General features: G+C 35.3%; 1 protein-coding gene across 1 annotated transcript in view; it reads left to right on the forward strand.

The window, feature by feature from the left end:
* The window catches only part of LOC118908913 (lipoxygenase homology domain-containing protein 1), a 378,634-nt gene that overhangs the window by 125,575 nt on the left and 235,861 nt on the right, over positions 1–17,198 (forward strand). The window contains exon 7 of the mRNA XM_036878936.2: positions 8,340–8,491. Within this exon, the coding sequence (XP_036734831.2) occupies positions 8,340–8,491 (152 nt within the window). The remainder of the gene's footprint in view (positions 1–8,339; positions 8,492–17,198) is intronic.

Below are 17,198 nucleotides of genomic sequence, written 5' to 3' on the forward strand. Positions count from 1 at the left end.
ACACACCATGAGAATAAAACTTGTTATAAACCCTTTTACCATTAACGTTCTTGTCTTGCCAATGGGTTTCAGCCCTGGGCAGATTCACCATGGATTCAGTGAGACCAAAGAATGACAATGGCACATTCTTGGGGTAAAAGGGTTTATTACCCAGCTTTGTTCTCCTGGCAATAGGTCGAGCACTAGAGTACTGGAATTACATCTGTGTCCAACAGTCAACAGGTCTGTAGTCCTCCTTTGTCTCTGCCTCTGCCCAGAGCACTGGGCAGAGCTCTTTATATAGTGACTCAGTCAATAATAGTTTATGACCTACAGGTGTGGAAGCAGTAGCCTAGTAGCAGGCCAGTTACATCATCAAATAATTTAGGTTCAGGTGAGGATCCTGGCCACAGGAACCCCAACTTTACCCACAGCTCTGTTGTCATTATTTGGTCTCACCAAATCCATAGTGAACTTGCCCAGGGCTGAGACCCTCTGGCAAGACAACATTGTATATTTTTCTCCATTTACTTTTAATCTATGTGTGTGTTTATATTTAAAGTGGGTTTCTTACCGATAATATATGGTTGGGTCTTCTTTTTTGATTTACTCTATCTTTTAAATGGTTCAAAATACCATTGATATTCAAAGTGATTGTTGATATAATTGGATTAAAATCTACCATATTTGCTACTGTTTTCTATTTTTTACTCTTATTCTTTGTTTCTGTTTTTGTGTCACTCTTTTTCTGCATTTTGTGGTTTTAATCAAACATTCTTTGTTAGCATATAAGTTATATTTCTTTTTTAAACTCTAGTGATTTCCCTAGAGTTTTCAAATATACATTTACAGCTAATCCAAGTCTACCTTCAAATAACACTATATTTCTTTACAGGTAGTGTGAATACCTTATAATAACAAAATAATATAATTCTTCCCCCATATCCCTGTATCATTGCTGTAATTCATTTTTCTTATATATAAGCATGCATAACCATATATTACCTATATATACATAAACATACATAACTAGATCAATTAAGAATAAGAAAAATAAAAGGTTTGTTTTATCTTCACTTACTGCTTCTTCAATGTTCTTTCTTTCTTTATGCAGATCTGAGTTTCTGACCTATATTATTTTCTTTCTCTCTACAGAACTTCTTTTACATTTTCTATATGGCTGTTCTACTCGCAAAAATTTCCCTCAATTTTTGTTTGTCTGAGAAAGTACTTATTTCTCCTTCACTTTTGAAGGATAATTTCGTAGGGTACAAAATTCTACGTTGGTGGGTTTTTTTCCCTGTCAACACTTCAAATATTTTATTTGATTATTTTCTTGCTTGCATGATTTCTGAGAGGTCATGTATAATTTTTATCTTTGTTCCTTTTTAAATAAGGTGTTTTTTTTTCTCTCTATTCCTTTAGGATTTTTTCCTTTATCTTTGACTTTTTTTTAGTTTGAAAATGATATGACTAATGTATATATATGTTTTTTCATTTTTGGCATTTATCTTGCTTGGCATTCTCTGATCTTCCTGGATCTGTGGTTTGGTGTCTGACATTCATTTGGGGGACATTTTCAGTCATTGTTTCAGATATTTCTTTTGTTCCTTTCTTAATTTTTCCCCTATATTCCTATTACAGGTATTTTACACATCTTGTAATTGTCCCACAGTCCTTCTTTTCAGTCTTTGTTCTCTTTGCTTTCTAGTTTTCGAGTGTTCTACTAATACATCTTCAAAGCTCAGTTTCTTTCCTCAGCAGTGAAGCATCATAATTCAATCAAAGACATTCTTTGTTTTTGTTGTTATACCTAGCATTTCTTTTTGGTTCTTTCTTAGGGTTTTCACCTTTCTGCTTATGTTGCCCATTTGTTCTTGCATGTTTTCTATGTAATCTGTTATAACTCTTTGCATATTTATCAGAATTGTCTTAAATTTCTGGTGTGATAATTCCAACTGCCCTTCCACATCTGGTTTTGATGCTTGCTGTCTTTTCAACTTGTGTTTTTTGCCATTTGGTATGCAGTGTAATTTTTTCCTGATATTTGGGAATGAAATAGCAGCTAAAAGGTTCTGCACTCAACAGGACTTTAGTAATGTGGTGGTGAGGTGTATAGGAAGGGGAAGGGTTTTATAGTCCTATGATTATGTTTCAGTGTTTTACTGAGTCTGTGCCTCTACATTGTGACCTTCATAAATGTTTTCCAGTTATTTTTTTCCCCTTTTGTGGCAGGATGGCTAGAGTGGACTATAGTGTGATATTTCCTTTTTGCCGTGTAGAAGGCTAGAATTGGCTGAAGTTGGATATTTCCCTTCTCACATGTGGAAAGTTAGAGCTGGCTAGTTGGTCAGTTAGGCTCCAGTAATATCCTAACACATTAGGATCTGGTAACTTGTTTCTCCTGAGGGCAGTTATTGTTAGGAAGAACAGAGTGCTCTGGTGTATTTAAAATGCTTTCCCTTCAACACTTCCCCTAACAGAAGCAGGAAGAAATTTTTTCTCCCATATTTACTGTGGAAAGTTAGTTGAGATCCAGGAGGCAAAACTCACAGAAGTGTGGGGGCCCTGTGGACTGGGCACCTTCCTAAAACTGGGTTCTCCTAGAGTTTTTAACTCTCAGACTTGTCTGCAATGAGTGTCTAAAAGTTTGCTATAGTTCAGATTTTCCTACCCTGGCAATGTGAGAGTCTCTGCTGCCGTAAGCTGTGACTCAATGTGTTCTGTCTGTCCCTCCAATCTTGGGTGGGACTGTAGTTTTCTCTGTGTCATCACCTCTTTTGTAGATCCAAGAGCAGTTGTTGATTTTTCAGTCTGTCCAGCTTTTTGCTTGTTAGGATAGAGGAGCACCTTTCAAGTTCCTTACATATGGAACTGGAACCAAAGCTGAAACTCTGTACCCATTAAACATTAATTTCCTTTCCTTCATTCCCCTAGCACTCAACAATCAACTTTCTATGTCTTTAAAAAATGATTTTGATTAGTTTAGAATCATGAGTAGAATCATATAATAGTCATCATTTTGTACCTGGATTATTTCATTTAGCATAGGGTTTTTAAAGTTCATCCATATTATCCTATGTAACAGAATTTCCTTTTTAAAAGGCTGCATCACATTCTTTTTGCTCCTCTGATTTGATCATTTCAAATCACCTGTTTGTGTTCAAGTTCACTGATTCTTCTGCTGGTCAAATTTATTGTTAAATGCTTAAAGAATTTTCAGTTCAGTTAGTGTATTCATCAGCTTCAGATTTTCTGTTTTTTATAGTTTCTATCTTTTTTTATATTCTCATTTTGTTTGTGCATAGTTTTCCTTATGTTTAGTTATCTGTGTTTTAGCTCATTGTTCATCTTTAAAATGGTAATTTGAACTCATTGTCAGGTTACTCATAGATCTCCACTTTTTTGTGGTTGGTTTCTTGAGATTTAATTTTTGCATTGATTGGGCCACATTTCCCCGTTTTTTAGCATGCCTGTGATCTTTAGTTGCAGTTCTGTACTAGGAAAAGACAGCTACTGCTCTAGTCTTTGTGGACTGGTTTCATATAAAGGACGACCTTCACTAATCAGCCCAACTAGAGATTCTGTAGACTCTAGTTTTGCATCTTTGGTTGTGTCTGTAATCTCTTACTTGAAGAGGTTTGTATTTTTCTATTCAGGAGTTTCCCTTGGAGTATATCTGCAGTACTGTAGTCTCTCTGGTGCTGAGCAAAGCCACGGTGCTCATCTTTGTTCTCAGCCACCTATACCCTGTGGCATTCCTCAGTGTTTTGACTCAGGCAAGACAGAAACCAGTCCTTCAGAGAGCCCTTTGAAAATAATATATGTTCCACTCTTCTCCTTACTTTCCCAAGGAGAAGTCAGATGTTTTTTCCTAATTGTACTATGCTGTGCTGGAGAGGAGGAGTTTAGGCATATATAATGCCATGAATTTTCCTAGTGGCTTTAGTGTAGTTCTTTTTGGCTTTGAGCTTACCTGGGTACAGGAACCTCTTATGGTTTCTGGAGTTCTCACAAAGGTATTTGGTACATGTATTGTTAAGTTAGTGTCTGTGTGAGAGAAATCTGTGACTTTCCTATTCCATATATAATAAAGATTGATATAAATAATATATTAAAATCAAGTGGCAATTAAAATAATAATGGATATAAAGTACTTGATAACCACTAAAAGCATGTTTTAGTCCAAATATTTCTAGTCAATTAGCTGTGTAACTTCCAGCCATTTATTTAAGCCCTATGCACTTCAGATTCCTTGTCTATAAAGCTGAGATGATAATCTTGCTTTGTCTGTATTATAAGGTTATTGTAAGGAATAAACCAAATAATAATGTATATGAAGTCTTTATAACCTCTAATATACACAAATGTGAAGGACTTTTTTTTTGGAATTATAAATTTAGATTGAGATGTTTTACTTAAAAAAATTACTCTAAATGGTGTTGTAGGCCTAAATTATGATTCATTTAATCTGGTGAGTTTATTTTTATGTTCCGTTGTGACAACGTAGAGTAAAATACCCAAGTGATCTTAGCAAGGTTTTATGTCACTGCATTTTCTATCATTTTTGCTAAACAACTATACATGAATCATGAATGACAAACTATGCAGCAGTCTCATTGTAACTGATGAGTGTGGATTATTGTTAAAATTACTTTTGGGATATCTACTGTGTTTATTCCTCCAGCTTTTGTCACATAAAACAGCTGCAGTAATTGTGTTCTCTTAAAATTTTTTTGAACTTTGGAAGTTGTTTAACCAGTGGATGGCATTTACTCCCAAAGGCACTGTAGCTTGTTTGACTGAACATACTTATTTTTCCAAGTTCTGTCTGTCTTGCATGGGACCTTCTATGCATTGGAAAGGAAATATTGTCTATCTGATACTGGCAATGAGTCATACACTTGCCATCCAGTCTTTGCCTGATAGTCCACCCTGTTCTTTGTTGGGCCCTAAGGAACAAATTGTGGAGACTCAAGGACTACATGATCCAGTACTGCTCTCAAGTATTGCATGCTGTATCTGTTTGCTGAGAATTTCTAGGACCTCTTCTAGAGCAGTATGGGATGTGAGCATTAGCTTCCAAAGGATATGGGATAGACTGAATAGCTGGGTTTATTTTAGAGGAGTATGTGGACAGTGAGGACTGGCTTTTTAGGGGAGGCAGAACTTGATCCAGGCTTGAAGAGTGGAACAGGGTTTAGAAGCAGAGGGTGGGTGGGACAGTTTCCTGAGAATTGGGAAGTGTGTTAATGCAAATTTTTAGTTTCTTTTTTCTGAGCAGATGCAGTTGGATATGCTTAGAAGCCCCAGTGATGGGTTAGTCTGATTATTGTTTTTGTTACTGTTATTGAGCACTCTTGAACCAGACTCTGGAGGAAGTGCTTTAAATATTTTATCTCACTTAATCAGCACCACAGTTTTATGAGGGTGAGCACTGTTAATTCTCCCATTTACAGATGAGGAAACAGGCACAGAGAGATTCAGCAATCTGCTCAAAGTTCCATAGCTGGGCTTTTCCTTTTTCTCCAACTTCTCTTTCTAGTGTTCCTCAATTATCTTAAAGACAAACAAAGTGGTTTTTAGGGAATTTGTGACTAATTATGAAGCAGACTGTTTTCTCACTGCTCTTGAGAATAAAAGTGTTGGAAAGGTGGGGCCTCTGAATGTAGGTGGCGGTGATAGAGATGGGTGATCAAAGCAGGTAGGAGGGTGGAGAATGGGCCTTGAAGATTGTGGCTTTTTTAGGAGAGGTGGCTTCTGTTTAGCAGTATATAGGCTTCTTGTGGCTAGTTCTCATCCCTTTTATTTTTGCACACCTCGCTTGAAGAATTCTACTAGATAGATTTAACTTCTTATGTTGGCCTTGTTTGACTCTGAGGTTGTTTCCAGTCTAATGTGGAATCATCCCAGGACATAGTTACTCTTTTTAAAACCATTTACTTGACCTCAGGAGCTGCTTTTTTTATTTTGAAAGTTGGCTTTGATTTAGTAAGGTGGTCTTGATGACCCTCTCTGGAAAGTTGAGAGAATTAGAGATGTGTGATATTAATACTGGTTTTAATCACAGGCATTGTGGAGAATTTGTATTGGGGTTTTTTGAAAAATGAATCTCTCATTTCTTATACACATGTTGCTATAAATGTTACAAACAGGGATTTAACTAAATTCAGAGAAGTTAGGGGTAGTTTGCTGGCGTCATTCCTCCTCTAACATATCTATAACCCATGAAATGTCTAACCTCATGATCTCAGTTTCATATTTATTTCTTTTTTTTTGTAGGTTCATTTTTGTTGCTCTTTCTTCATTTTTGATGTTCCAAGTTTTCTTCTGGTATAATTTGCCTTCTCTCTGAAGAATTTCCTTAATAATTCTTTTAGTGCAGATCTGGCAAGTAATTCTCTTAGTTTTCATTTATCTGACAATGTCTTTATGTCCCCTTCATTCTTAAAGGATATTTTTGACATATATAGAATTCTACATTGACAGTTCTTTGCTTGTAGCCCTTTAAGAATGTTGTACCACTTCCTTTGGCCCTCTAGTTTCTGAGGAGAAATCTGGTTTCTGATGAGAAATCCATAGTCATTAGAATCATTACCCCCTCTATAGTAATGTGCCATATTCTGTGCTTATTTTCAAATATTTTTCTGTGTCATTTGTTTTCAGCAGTTTAATTATGATATTCTGGACATGGATTGCTTTGGATTCATTGTATTTAGGATTTACTGAGATTCTCGAATCTGTGGGTATATGTCTTTTGTCAAAGTTGGGAAGTTCTTAGATCTTATCTATTGAAATATTTTTTTGGCTTTACACTATTTCTCCTCTCCTTAAGATACTCCATGATATGAATAGTAGATTTTTTACTATTGTCCCACAGATCCCTGAGGCCGTTTTTAACTATATTTTCCTCAGTTGTTAAGTTGGATAATTTCTTTTTACTGTGTCTTCAAGTTTACTGATGTGTTCTGTCCTCTTCATTCTGTCTTGAGTCTATTTAGTGAGTTTTAAATTTGTTTATGTTTTATTTTCAGCTGTAAAATTTCCATTTGGTTCTTTTTAAAGTTTTTAAAAATCTTTTTTTGGGGATTTTCCATTTTTCCATTAGTTTCAAGAGTGTTCATGATTGTTTCAGTAGCATTTGTGTATCATAGTAGTTGCTCTAAAGTCTTTGTCAGATAATTCCAATAATAGTGTTACCTTGAGGTTGATGTCTCTTCATTGTTTCTTCCCATGTGAATTGAGAATTTCTTGGTTCCTCATATGCTGAATAAAAGTTTGAATATCGGGATATTTTGCATATTATTATTTGACACACTGTATATTATTTAAATCCTATGGAAAATGTTCATATTTTTGTTTTAACAGGCAGGGTAACCACTGGTTAGTATCAGACCACAGATTCTAACCTGTCTTCTGTGTGCTGTGGTTCCAATGTCATTTCAGTTTTAAATGCCTTTGCAGTGTTATTTAGATCTGTCTCACATATGTACTACCCATTGGCAAATCTGGGGCTTTCGGGGAGATTTATCTGTTAGTTTAGACCTCAAAATTTTTTGTATGCTGAGGAAGATCAGATTCATGCATCTACAGTTTAAGAGTAAGCTCAGAAGTTCATAAACAACTTTATAGGTTTGCTTTTTTTCTCTCTCTAAAACCTCTTCTGTACTTTCCAGTTCCCTGGCTTCTGTTTATGGCACCTTGGCTGATTAGCTGGTGCTTTTGTTTTTCTGTTTTGCTCTGTACTTCTTCAGTCTTTGTGTGTCCAGGGCTAGGCAGTGGTAGGATAGATGGAGGAAAGAAAGCAATGGAGATTGGCTCCACCCTATTGAAGCCCAGTCTTCTGAACAGAGGTGAAAGGTCTTCTCCCTCAGAGTGTTGGCTCTGATGTGCTTCTGTCCCCAGGCACTGGGATATGAGAGAATACAGAAATGAAAGAGAAAACAATGGTAGAATACCTGCACTTTCTCTATGTGTTTGGAGTTCCATTTACTGCTTCTTGAGCCAGAGCAAGAGGGCTTCTCCTGAGTTCCTTGTGTCTGAGCTTCAGTGCAGCGCCTTTTCCCAGGCTTCTGGTGCACTGTATCCAAGCTGGGAGATACCAGAGTATGGCAAATAATAAACTCACTTCCACTTATTGGTACTTCAAATTTTTGTGGTCTTCCCCAATCCTTTTGCTACTATTTACAGTCTTCATATAACTACTCCATGTATTCTGTCAAGATTTGATGGCTGTATGCAGTGGGAGAGATGGGGTGAAGTGTGACAACTAGAACTGTAACTCTTGATTTAGATATATGTAATTTTCAATAATATGAGTAATGCCTAGTATATAAAGCTTATTTTTCTTTTGTTGTCAGTGACAGTATATGAAGTGCACGTGGCAACTGGTGAGCTTTGGAATGCTGGAACAGTCGCAAATGTCTACATTTCTGTCTATGGGGAAAAGGGAGATACAGGATCCAGGCAACTACTTCAATCAAAGGGCTCCTTCAATTTTTTAAGAGGACAAGTAAGTGACCAAGAAGTCCTTCATCTGGGTTTTGAAAAAGCTGTGGTAATGAATACATAGAATAAAATTACTATCTTAGCTAATTTTAAGTACACAGTTCAGTAGTATTAATTATATTCACATTGCTGTGCAAAAGATATCCAGTAATTTTTCATCTTGCAAAACTGAAATTCTATACTCATTAAACAACTCATTTCCCCCCTTCCCTAGTCTTTGGTAACCATTATTCTACTTTCTGTTTTATAAATTTGACTACTTAAATATACCATCATATAATTTGGAATCATATGTTAGTTCCCTTTTTGTGACTGGCTTATTTCAGTTAGCATAATGTTCTCAAAGTTCATTCATGCTGTAGAATGTGACAGGATTTTCATTCATTATAAGTCTGAATAATATTCTGGTGTGTATATATACCACATTTTCTTTATTCATTCATCTATTGATGGACATTTGGTTCTTTCAAACTCTTGGCTATTGGGAATAATGCAGTGATGCAGTGGGTGTGCAAGTATCTCTTCAGTACTCTCCATCCAGCTCTTTTGGATATATACTCAGAAAGCAGGATTGTTTGATAATATGGAAGTTCTACTTTTAATTTTTTAAAGATTGGCATGATGTTTTCCATAGTGATTGCACTATTTTACAGTCCCACCATTAATGCACAATTTTTCTAGCTTTTTACATCCTTGTCAACACTTGTTATTTTTTGCTTTTGACTGTAACCATCCTAATGGGCATAAAGTGATACCTCACTGGGTTTTGATTTGCATTTTTCTATGTTAAATGATGTTGACATCCATTCATATGCTTATCATCTTAGACATATGTATATCACTTTAGAAGGAATTTTTATTAAAATCCTTTGCTATTTTTAAATCAAGTTATTTGTTGTTAAGTTGTAGGAGTTTTATATATATATTCTAGATATTTAACCCCCTATGATACATATGATTTACAAATATTTTCTACCATTCTGAATGTTGCCTTTTCCTCTCTTTAACTGTGTCTTTTGATGAACAGATCCCCCAACAGCCTCTCCCTACTCATAATCAATGGTTTGTTTCCTGTATCTGAGTCACCTTCTGTTTTGCTTTGCTTGTTTTGCTTATAGATTACACATGTAAGTGAAACAGTGTTAGTCTTTGACTTCATTTTGCATAATACACTCTAGGTGCATGCATATTGTCAAAAATGGCAAGATTTCCTTCTTTTTAATGGCTGAGTAGTATTCCATTTCATGTATGTATACACACACACTCATATATATAATCTTTTCCCATTCATCTGTACATGGACACTTAGATTGCTTCTATATCTTAACATTGTAAATAGTGCTGCAGTGATCGTGGGGTGTATGTATATTTTTAAAATTGGATTTTAATTTTGTTTTCAGATAAATACCTAGAAGTGATTGTTGGATCATCTGGGAGTTCAATTTTTGATTTTTTGAGGAACCTCCATAGTGTTGTCCATAGTGGAAGCACCAATTTACATTCCCATCAACAGTGCACAAGGGTTCCCTTTTTTCCACATCCTTGTCAATACTTATTATTTCTTGTCTTTTTGATGATAGTGAATGTGACAGGTGTGAGATGATAACTCCCATTGTGTTTTTTATTTACATTTCCTTGATGATTTGTGTTGTAAGCATCTTTTCATGTGCCTGTTGGCCATCTGTATGACTTCTTTAGAAAAATCTCTGTTCAAGTCCTTTGCCCACTATTTAATTAGGTTCTCTGTTTTTTGATATTAAGTTGTGTAAGTTCTTTATTTATTTTGGATGTTAAGCACTTATTGGATATATGATTTGCAAATATATTCTCCCATACAGTAAATTGCTTTTTCTGTTGTGTTGATGGTTTCCTTTGCTGTGCAAACTTTTTAGTTTGATATAATTTAATTTGTTTCTTTTAGATTTATTGCCCTTGCTTGAGAAGACTGGTCCAAAAAATATTGCAAAGATTGAGATAAAAGAGCTTACTGCCTATGTTATATTCTAGGAGTTTTATGGTTTCAGATCTTACTTTCAAATCTTTAATCCATTTTGATTTTGTTTTTCTATATGGTATAAGATAGTGGTCCTATTTCATTTTTTTGCATTTAGCTGTCCTGTTTTCCCAGCACTGTTTACTGAAGAGATTCTTTCCCCATTGTATATTCTTGCTGCCTGTATCTTAATTGAACATATATGTGTGGGTAAACTTCTAAGCTTTCTTTTTTTTAAATTGAAGTATAGTTGATATAATATGCAATATTATATTAGTTTCAGATGTACAACACAGTGGTTCAATAATTACATGCATTATTAAATCCTCACTCCAACTCCTGCAGTTACTGTCTGTCAACATAGAGAGGTGTCACAGAACCATTGGCTATATTTTTCATGCTTCACTTCCATCTCCATGACCAACTTATGTTATGATTGAGATTTTTGTGCCACTTTATCTGTATTACCTTCCTCACCACTTGCCTGAACCCCTCTCCTGTGGTAACAACCAGTCAATTCTCAGTGTCTATGAGTTTACTGCTGTTTAGTTCATTTTCTTTTTTTTAGATTCCATGAATAATTGAAATCATATGGTATTTGCCTTTCTCTACCTGACTTATTTCACTTAGCATAATACCCTTTAGGTCCATCTATGTTGTCAAAATGGCAGGATTGCTTTCTTTATTATGGCTGAATAATACCCCATTGTGTATATGTACCACACCTTATTTATCCATTCAATTATTCATGGAAACTTTGAATGCTTCCAAATCTTGGTTATTGTAAATAATGTGACAGTAAATATAGGGGTGCATATGTCTTTGTGAATCAGGGATTTTGTTTTCTTTGGGTAAATTCCTAGAAGTGAAGTTACTGGCTCAAATGGTATTTCTATTTTAAGTTTTTTGAGGAAACTCCATGCTGCTCTCCACAGTGGTTACACCAATTTACATTCCCACCGACAGTGTACGAGTTTTCTCTTTTCTCCGCATCGTTGCCAATGTGTGTTATATCTTGTCTTTTGGATAGTGGCCATTCTAACTGGTGTGAGGTGATATCTCATTGTGGTTTTGATTTGCAATTCCTTGATAATTAATGATGTGGAGCATCTTTCCATGTGCTGGTTGGCCATCTGTATTTCTTCTTCTGATAAATGTCTGTTCATGCCCTTCACTCATTTTTTAAAAATTGGGTTATTTGGGTTTTTTTTGGTGTTAAGGCATATGAGTTCTTTATATATTTTGGGTGTTAACTCCTTATTGGATAAATTATTTGTGAATATATTCTCCCATACTGTAGGCTATATTTTTGTTCTGTTGATGGTGTCCTTTGCTGTACATAAGCTTTTTAGTTTGGTCAAGTCCCACTTGTTCATTTTTTATTTTGTTTCCCTTGTCTGGGGAGATATGTCTAGAAAAAAGTTCATTCCTATGTTTATGAGATTTTTACCTATGTTTTCTTCTAAAAGTTTTATGATTTCATATCTTATATTTAGTTCTTTAATCCAAATTTTTCAGTGTATAGAGTTAGACAGTAATCTAGTTTCATTCTCTTACATGTAGCTGTCCAGTTTTTCCAACACCACTTATTTATTTATTAATTGAAATATCATTAATATACAATCTTATATTGATTTCAAATGTACAACACATTGGTTCAACAGTTACCCATATTAAATCCTCACCCCCTCTAGTGTGGTTACTATCTGTCAACATAGAAAGATGTTACAGAATCATTGACTGTATTTATTCTCCATGCTATACTACTGTCTCCATGACGAATTTATATTGTGATTGTGAATTATTGTGCCCATTTATCCCCCTCCTCCCCTTCCCCAACCTGTCCCAACTCCTCTTCTTTGATAACCACTAGTCACTTGTATGTGTCTGTGAGTCTGCTGCTCTTTTCTTCCTTCTGTTTTGCTTTATTATATTCCATAAATAAGAGAAATCATGTAATATTTGTCTTTCTCCACCTGGCTTATTTCACTGCGCATAATACCCTCTAGAACCATTCATGTTGTTGCAACTGGCAGAATTTATTTTATTTTTATGGCTGAATAATATTCCATTGCCAACACCATTTATTGAAGAAACTGTCTTTTCCCCATTGTATATTCATGACTCCTTTATCATATATTAATTGACCATATATGTGTAGGTTTATTTCTGGGTTCTCTATTCTGTTCTATTAGTCTGTGTGTCTTGTTTTGTGCCAGTACCATATTGTTTTGATTATTGTAGCTTCATAGTACAGCTTGAAGTCAGGGAGCATAATAAACCCATTTTTGTTCTTTCTTATGATTGCTTTGGCTATTCTGGATCTTCTGTGGTTCTATATGAATTTTAGCATTATTTGCTCTAGTTCATTGAAAAATGCCATTGGTATTTTGATAGGGAGTGCATCGAATCTGTAAATTGTTTGGGCAGGATGGCCACTTTGACCATATTAATTCTTCCCATCCATGAGCGCTGAATAGATTTCCGTTTATTTGTATCTTATTTCTCTCCTCAGTGACTTAAGGTTTTCAGAGTACAGGTCTTTTACCTCCTTGGTTAGGTTTATTCCTAGGTATTTTATTCTTTTTGATGCAATTGTGAATGGAATTGTTTTTCTGATTTCTCTTTCTGCTAGTTCATTGTTAGTGTATAGGAATGCAACAGATTTCTGTGTATTAATTTTGTATCCCACAACTTTGCTCAATTCAGATATTAGATCTAGTACTTTTGGAGTGGATTCTTTAGTTTTTTTTATGTACAATATCATGTCATCTGCAAACAGTGACAGTTTAACTTCTTCCTTACCAATTTGGATGCTTTTTATCTTTTTGTGTTGTCTGCTTGCTGTGGCTAGGACCTCCAGTACTATGCTGAATAAAAGTGGTGATAGTGGGCATCCTTCTCTTGTTCCTGATCTTAGAGGAAAGCTTTTAGCTTTTCACCTTTGAGTATGATGTTAGCTGTTGCTTTGTCATACATGGCCTTTATTATGCTGAGGTATGTTCCTTCTATATCCATTTTGTTGAGAGTTTTTATCATGAATGGATGCTGAATTTTGTTAAATGCTTTTACAGCATCTGTTGAGATGATCATATAGTTTTTATCCTTCATTTTGTCACTGTCTGTACCACATTAATGGATTTGTGGATATTGTACCATTGTTGCATTGCTAGAATAAATCCCACTTGGTCATGATGGATGATCCTTTTGATGTATTTCTGAATTTTGTTTGCTAGTATTTTGTTGCAGATTTTTGCATGTATGTTTTTCAGGGATTTTGGAGTATAATTTTCTTTTTTTTTTATAGTGTCTCTCTCTGGTTTTGATATGAGAGTGATACTGGCTTCATATAATGAGTTTGGAAGTATTCCCTTCTCTTCTAGCTTTTGGAATACTTTAAGAAGGATGGGTATTATCTTATCTTGAAATGTTTGGTAGAATTCAACTGTGAAGCTATCTGGTTCTGGATTCTTATTTGTTTTTTTTATCTGACTATCGATTCAATTTTGTTACTAGTAATTGGTCTGTTCAGATTTACTCTTTCTTCCTGGGTCAGTCTGGAATTTTTTGCTTTTCTAGGAATTTGTTCATTTCTTCTAGGTTGGCTAATTTATTGGCCTATAATTTTTCATAGTATTCTCTAATAATTTCTTATATTTCTGTGGTTTCAGCTATGACTCTTCCTCTTTCATTTCTGACTTTGTGTATTTGTGTCCTCTCTCTTTTCTTAATAAGTCTGGCTAGGGGTTTGTCTATTTTGTTTTTCTTCTAAAAAAAAACAGCTCTTGGTTTCATTGATTTTTTTCTATCATTTTATTCTTCTCTCTTTTGTTTATTTCCCCTCTGATCTTTATTATGTCCCTCTTTCTACTAACTTTTGGTTTCATTGGGTCTTCTTTTTCTAGCTTCAGTTGTGAGTTTAGACTATTTCTTTGGATTGTTCTTATATCTTGAGATAGGCCTGTATTACTGTGTACTTCCTTCTTAGAACCAGTGTTGCTGTATCCCACAATTTTTAACCATTGTGTTCCTGCTTTCATTTGTCTCCATGTATTGTTTGATTTCCTCTTTGATTTATTCATTTATCCACTGATTATTGAGACAGGTTGTTTATCTTCCAGATTTTTTTTGTTTTCTTCATGTAATTTATCTCTAGTTTCATATCATTGTGATCTGAAAAGATGCTTAATACAATTTCATTCCTTTTCAATTTATTGTGACTCTTTTGTGTCTTAATATGTGATCTGTTCTAGAGAGTGTTCCATGTGCACTTGAGTAAAATGTGTGTCTTTCTGCTTTTGGGTGGAATGTCCTGTATATATCTGTTAAGTCCATCCGATCTAATGTATTTTTCATTTCTTGTTTACTTATTTATTTTCTGTCTGGATGATCTATCTGTCCATTGATAAAAGTGGTATGTTAGTCTCCTACTACGATTGAGTTGCAGTCTATTTCCCTTTAGTTCTGCTAATATATATTTTTTACATATTTAGGCGCTCTGATGTTGGGTGCATAGATATTTATAATGGTTATATCCTATTTTTGGACTGATCCCTTTATCAGTATGTAATGTCCTTCTATGTCTATTGTTACTTTGTCTGGAAGTCTATTTTTTCTGATATAAGCACTGCTATCCCTGCTTTGTTCTCCCTTTTATTTGAATGATGCTTTTTTCCACCCCTTCACTTTCAGTCTATGTATGTCTTTGGGGTCTGAAATGAGTCTCTTGTAGGCAGCATGTAGATGGGTGTTGTTTCTTTATCCATTCTGCCACCCTGTTTCTTTTCATTGGTGCATTCAGTCCATTTACATTCAAGGTAGTTACTGATACAGGTATGTACTTATTCCAATTTTATTAATTGTTTTCTGGTTGTTTTTATAGTTCCTGTCTGTACCTTTCTTCTTCTTTTGTATACTTGTTATTTGATGGTTCTCTGTAGTGTTGTCATTGGGTTTGTTTTATAAAAAATGTTGTGTATATATTATAGGCTTTAGGTTTGTGGTTACCATAAGGTTCATAGAAAATTTTCTAAATATATAAATATATAGCGGTCTGTATTAAGTTGATGGTTGCTCTATTTTGAACACAATCTATAAGTACTTATTTTTTTATTATTCTTCATCCTTCACACTTCATGTATTAGGCATCATAATGATGTATCCCTTGACTGATTTTGTGTATAGTTTTACTACTCTGTTTTTTTTAATTTCATGCTTGCTTAGTAAGTATTTGGTTTGCTACCTTTTTTGTCGGTTTATTTTCAATGATGAAAACTATTTAGGCTTAAGAACATTTCCATTTACAGAAGAATCTTTAGTGGACCCATCCTGTTTAGTGGTGCTGAATCCTTTTAACTTTTGTTTATCTTGGAAACTTTTAATTTCTCCTTCAAATTTTGAATGCTAACCTTGCTAGACAGAGGATTCTTGGTTTAGATTCTTTCATTTCAATACATTAAATATTTCATGCTACTCCCTTCTGTGTGTAAAGTTTCTGCTGAGAAATCTACTGATAGACATAGATATAGACTTATGCTGATAGACTTTCTAGGTAACTGGCTGCTTCTCTCTTATTGTTGTTAAAATTCTCTCCTTATCTTTAATCTTTGCCATTTTAATTGCTATATGTCTTGGTGTTGTCTTCCTGAGGTTCCTTTTGTTAGAGGCTCTCTGTGCTTCCAGGATCTGGATGTTTATTTCCTTCCCCAGATAGGGGAAGTTTTCAGCATTTATTTCTTCAAGGAGACTCCCTATCCCTTTGTCTCCCTTTTCTCCTTCTGGTACCCCTGTTATGAGAATATTGTTTTGTTTGGAGCTGTCACACAGCTCTCTTCGCATCCTCTCATTTTTAGAAATTATTTTTTCTCTCTTTTCCTAAGCTCCATTGTTTTCCTGTTCTTTAATTTCTGTCTTATTGATTGTCTCCTCTACTTGCAGCAATCTATTATTCATCCCCTCTGTTGTATTTTTCATTTCAGTTACTGTATTCTTCAACTCTGAGTGGCTCTTTTTTTAACTCTTCTATCTCTTCATTGAAGTTCTCACTGAGATCATCAATTATTTTCTTCAGGTCAGTGAGCATATTTATGATTATTTCTTTGAAATATTTATCAAGAAAGTTGGTAGTCTCCATTTAATTTAGCCCTCTTTCTGGCATCTTATCCTATTCTTTTGTTTGGAACATATTCCTCTGCTTCCTCATTTTGTCTGTATTTCTGTGTTTCTTCTTTGTATTAGCTAGATCAGATCTGACTCCTGGTCTGGAATGTAATAACTTTATGAAAAAGGCAGCCTGTGGTGCCAGAGGCTCAAGACTCTTTGCTTACCAATGTCAGGTTCTCCTTTGTGGTGGAGCTGTGATTGGTGTTGGTCAGCTGTGAGCATGGGCTGCCCTTCTGTCTGTCTGCCAGCAGTGGCTGATCTCTTTCAGCAGTGGTTGATAGCTCCCTTGAGCCATGCATCGAGCTTATGCTGATATTGTTGTGGGCAGGGCCTCCCTCTGCCTGCCCTGCAGCAATGGTAGTGATGCTGGGAAGGCAGAGCAGGCTGGACGGTTGTGTAGGGTAGTGTGAACTGGGGATGAGCTACCATTGAGGGGGAAGGAGTGTTTGGAGCTTGTTCCCACAGGTGCCTCTCCAGTTGGGGATGAGAGAGTGACAGAAAATATGAAAAGCCACCCTCTGCCTGCCAGGGCCGGGACAGACCATGGACTGAGCCA

This window comes from Manis pentadactyla, chromosome 3 (assembly GCF_030020395.1).
Source record: "Manis pentadactyla isolate mManPen7 chromosome 3, mManPen7.hap1, whole genome shotgun sequence".
In the NCBI taxonomy this organism is placed as follows: Eukaryota; Metazoa; Chordata; class Mammalia; order Pholidota; family Manidae; genus Manis; species Manis pentadactyla.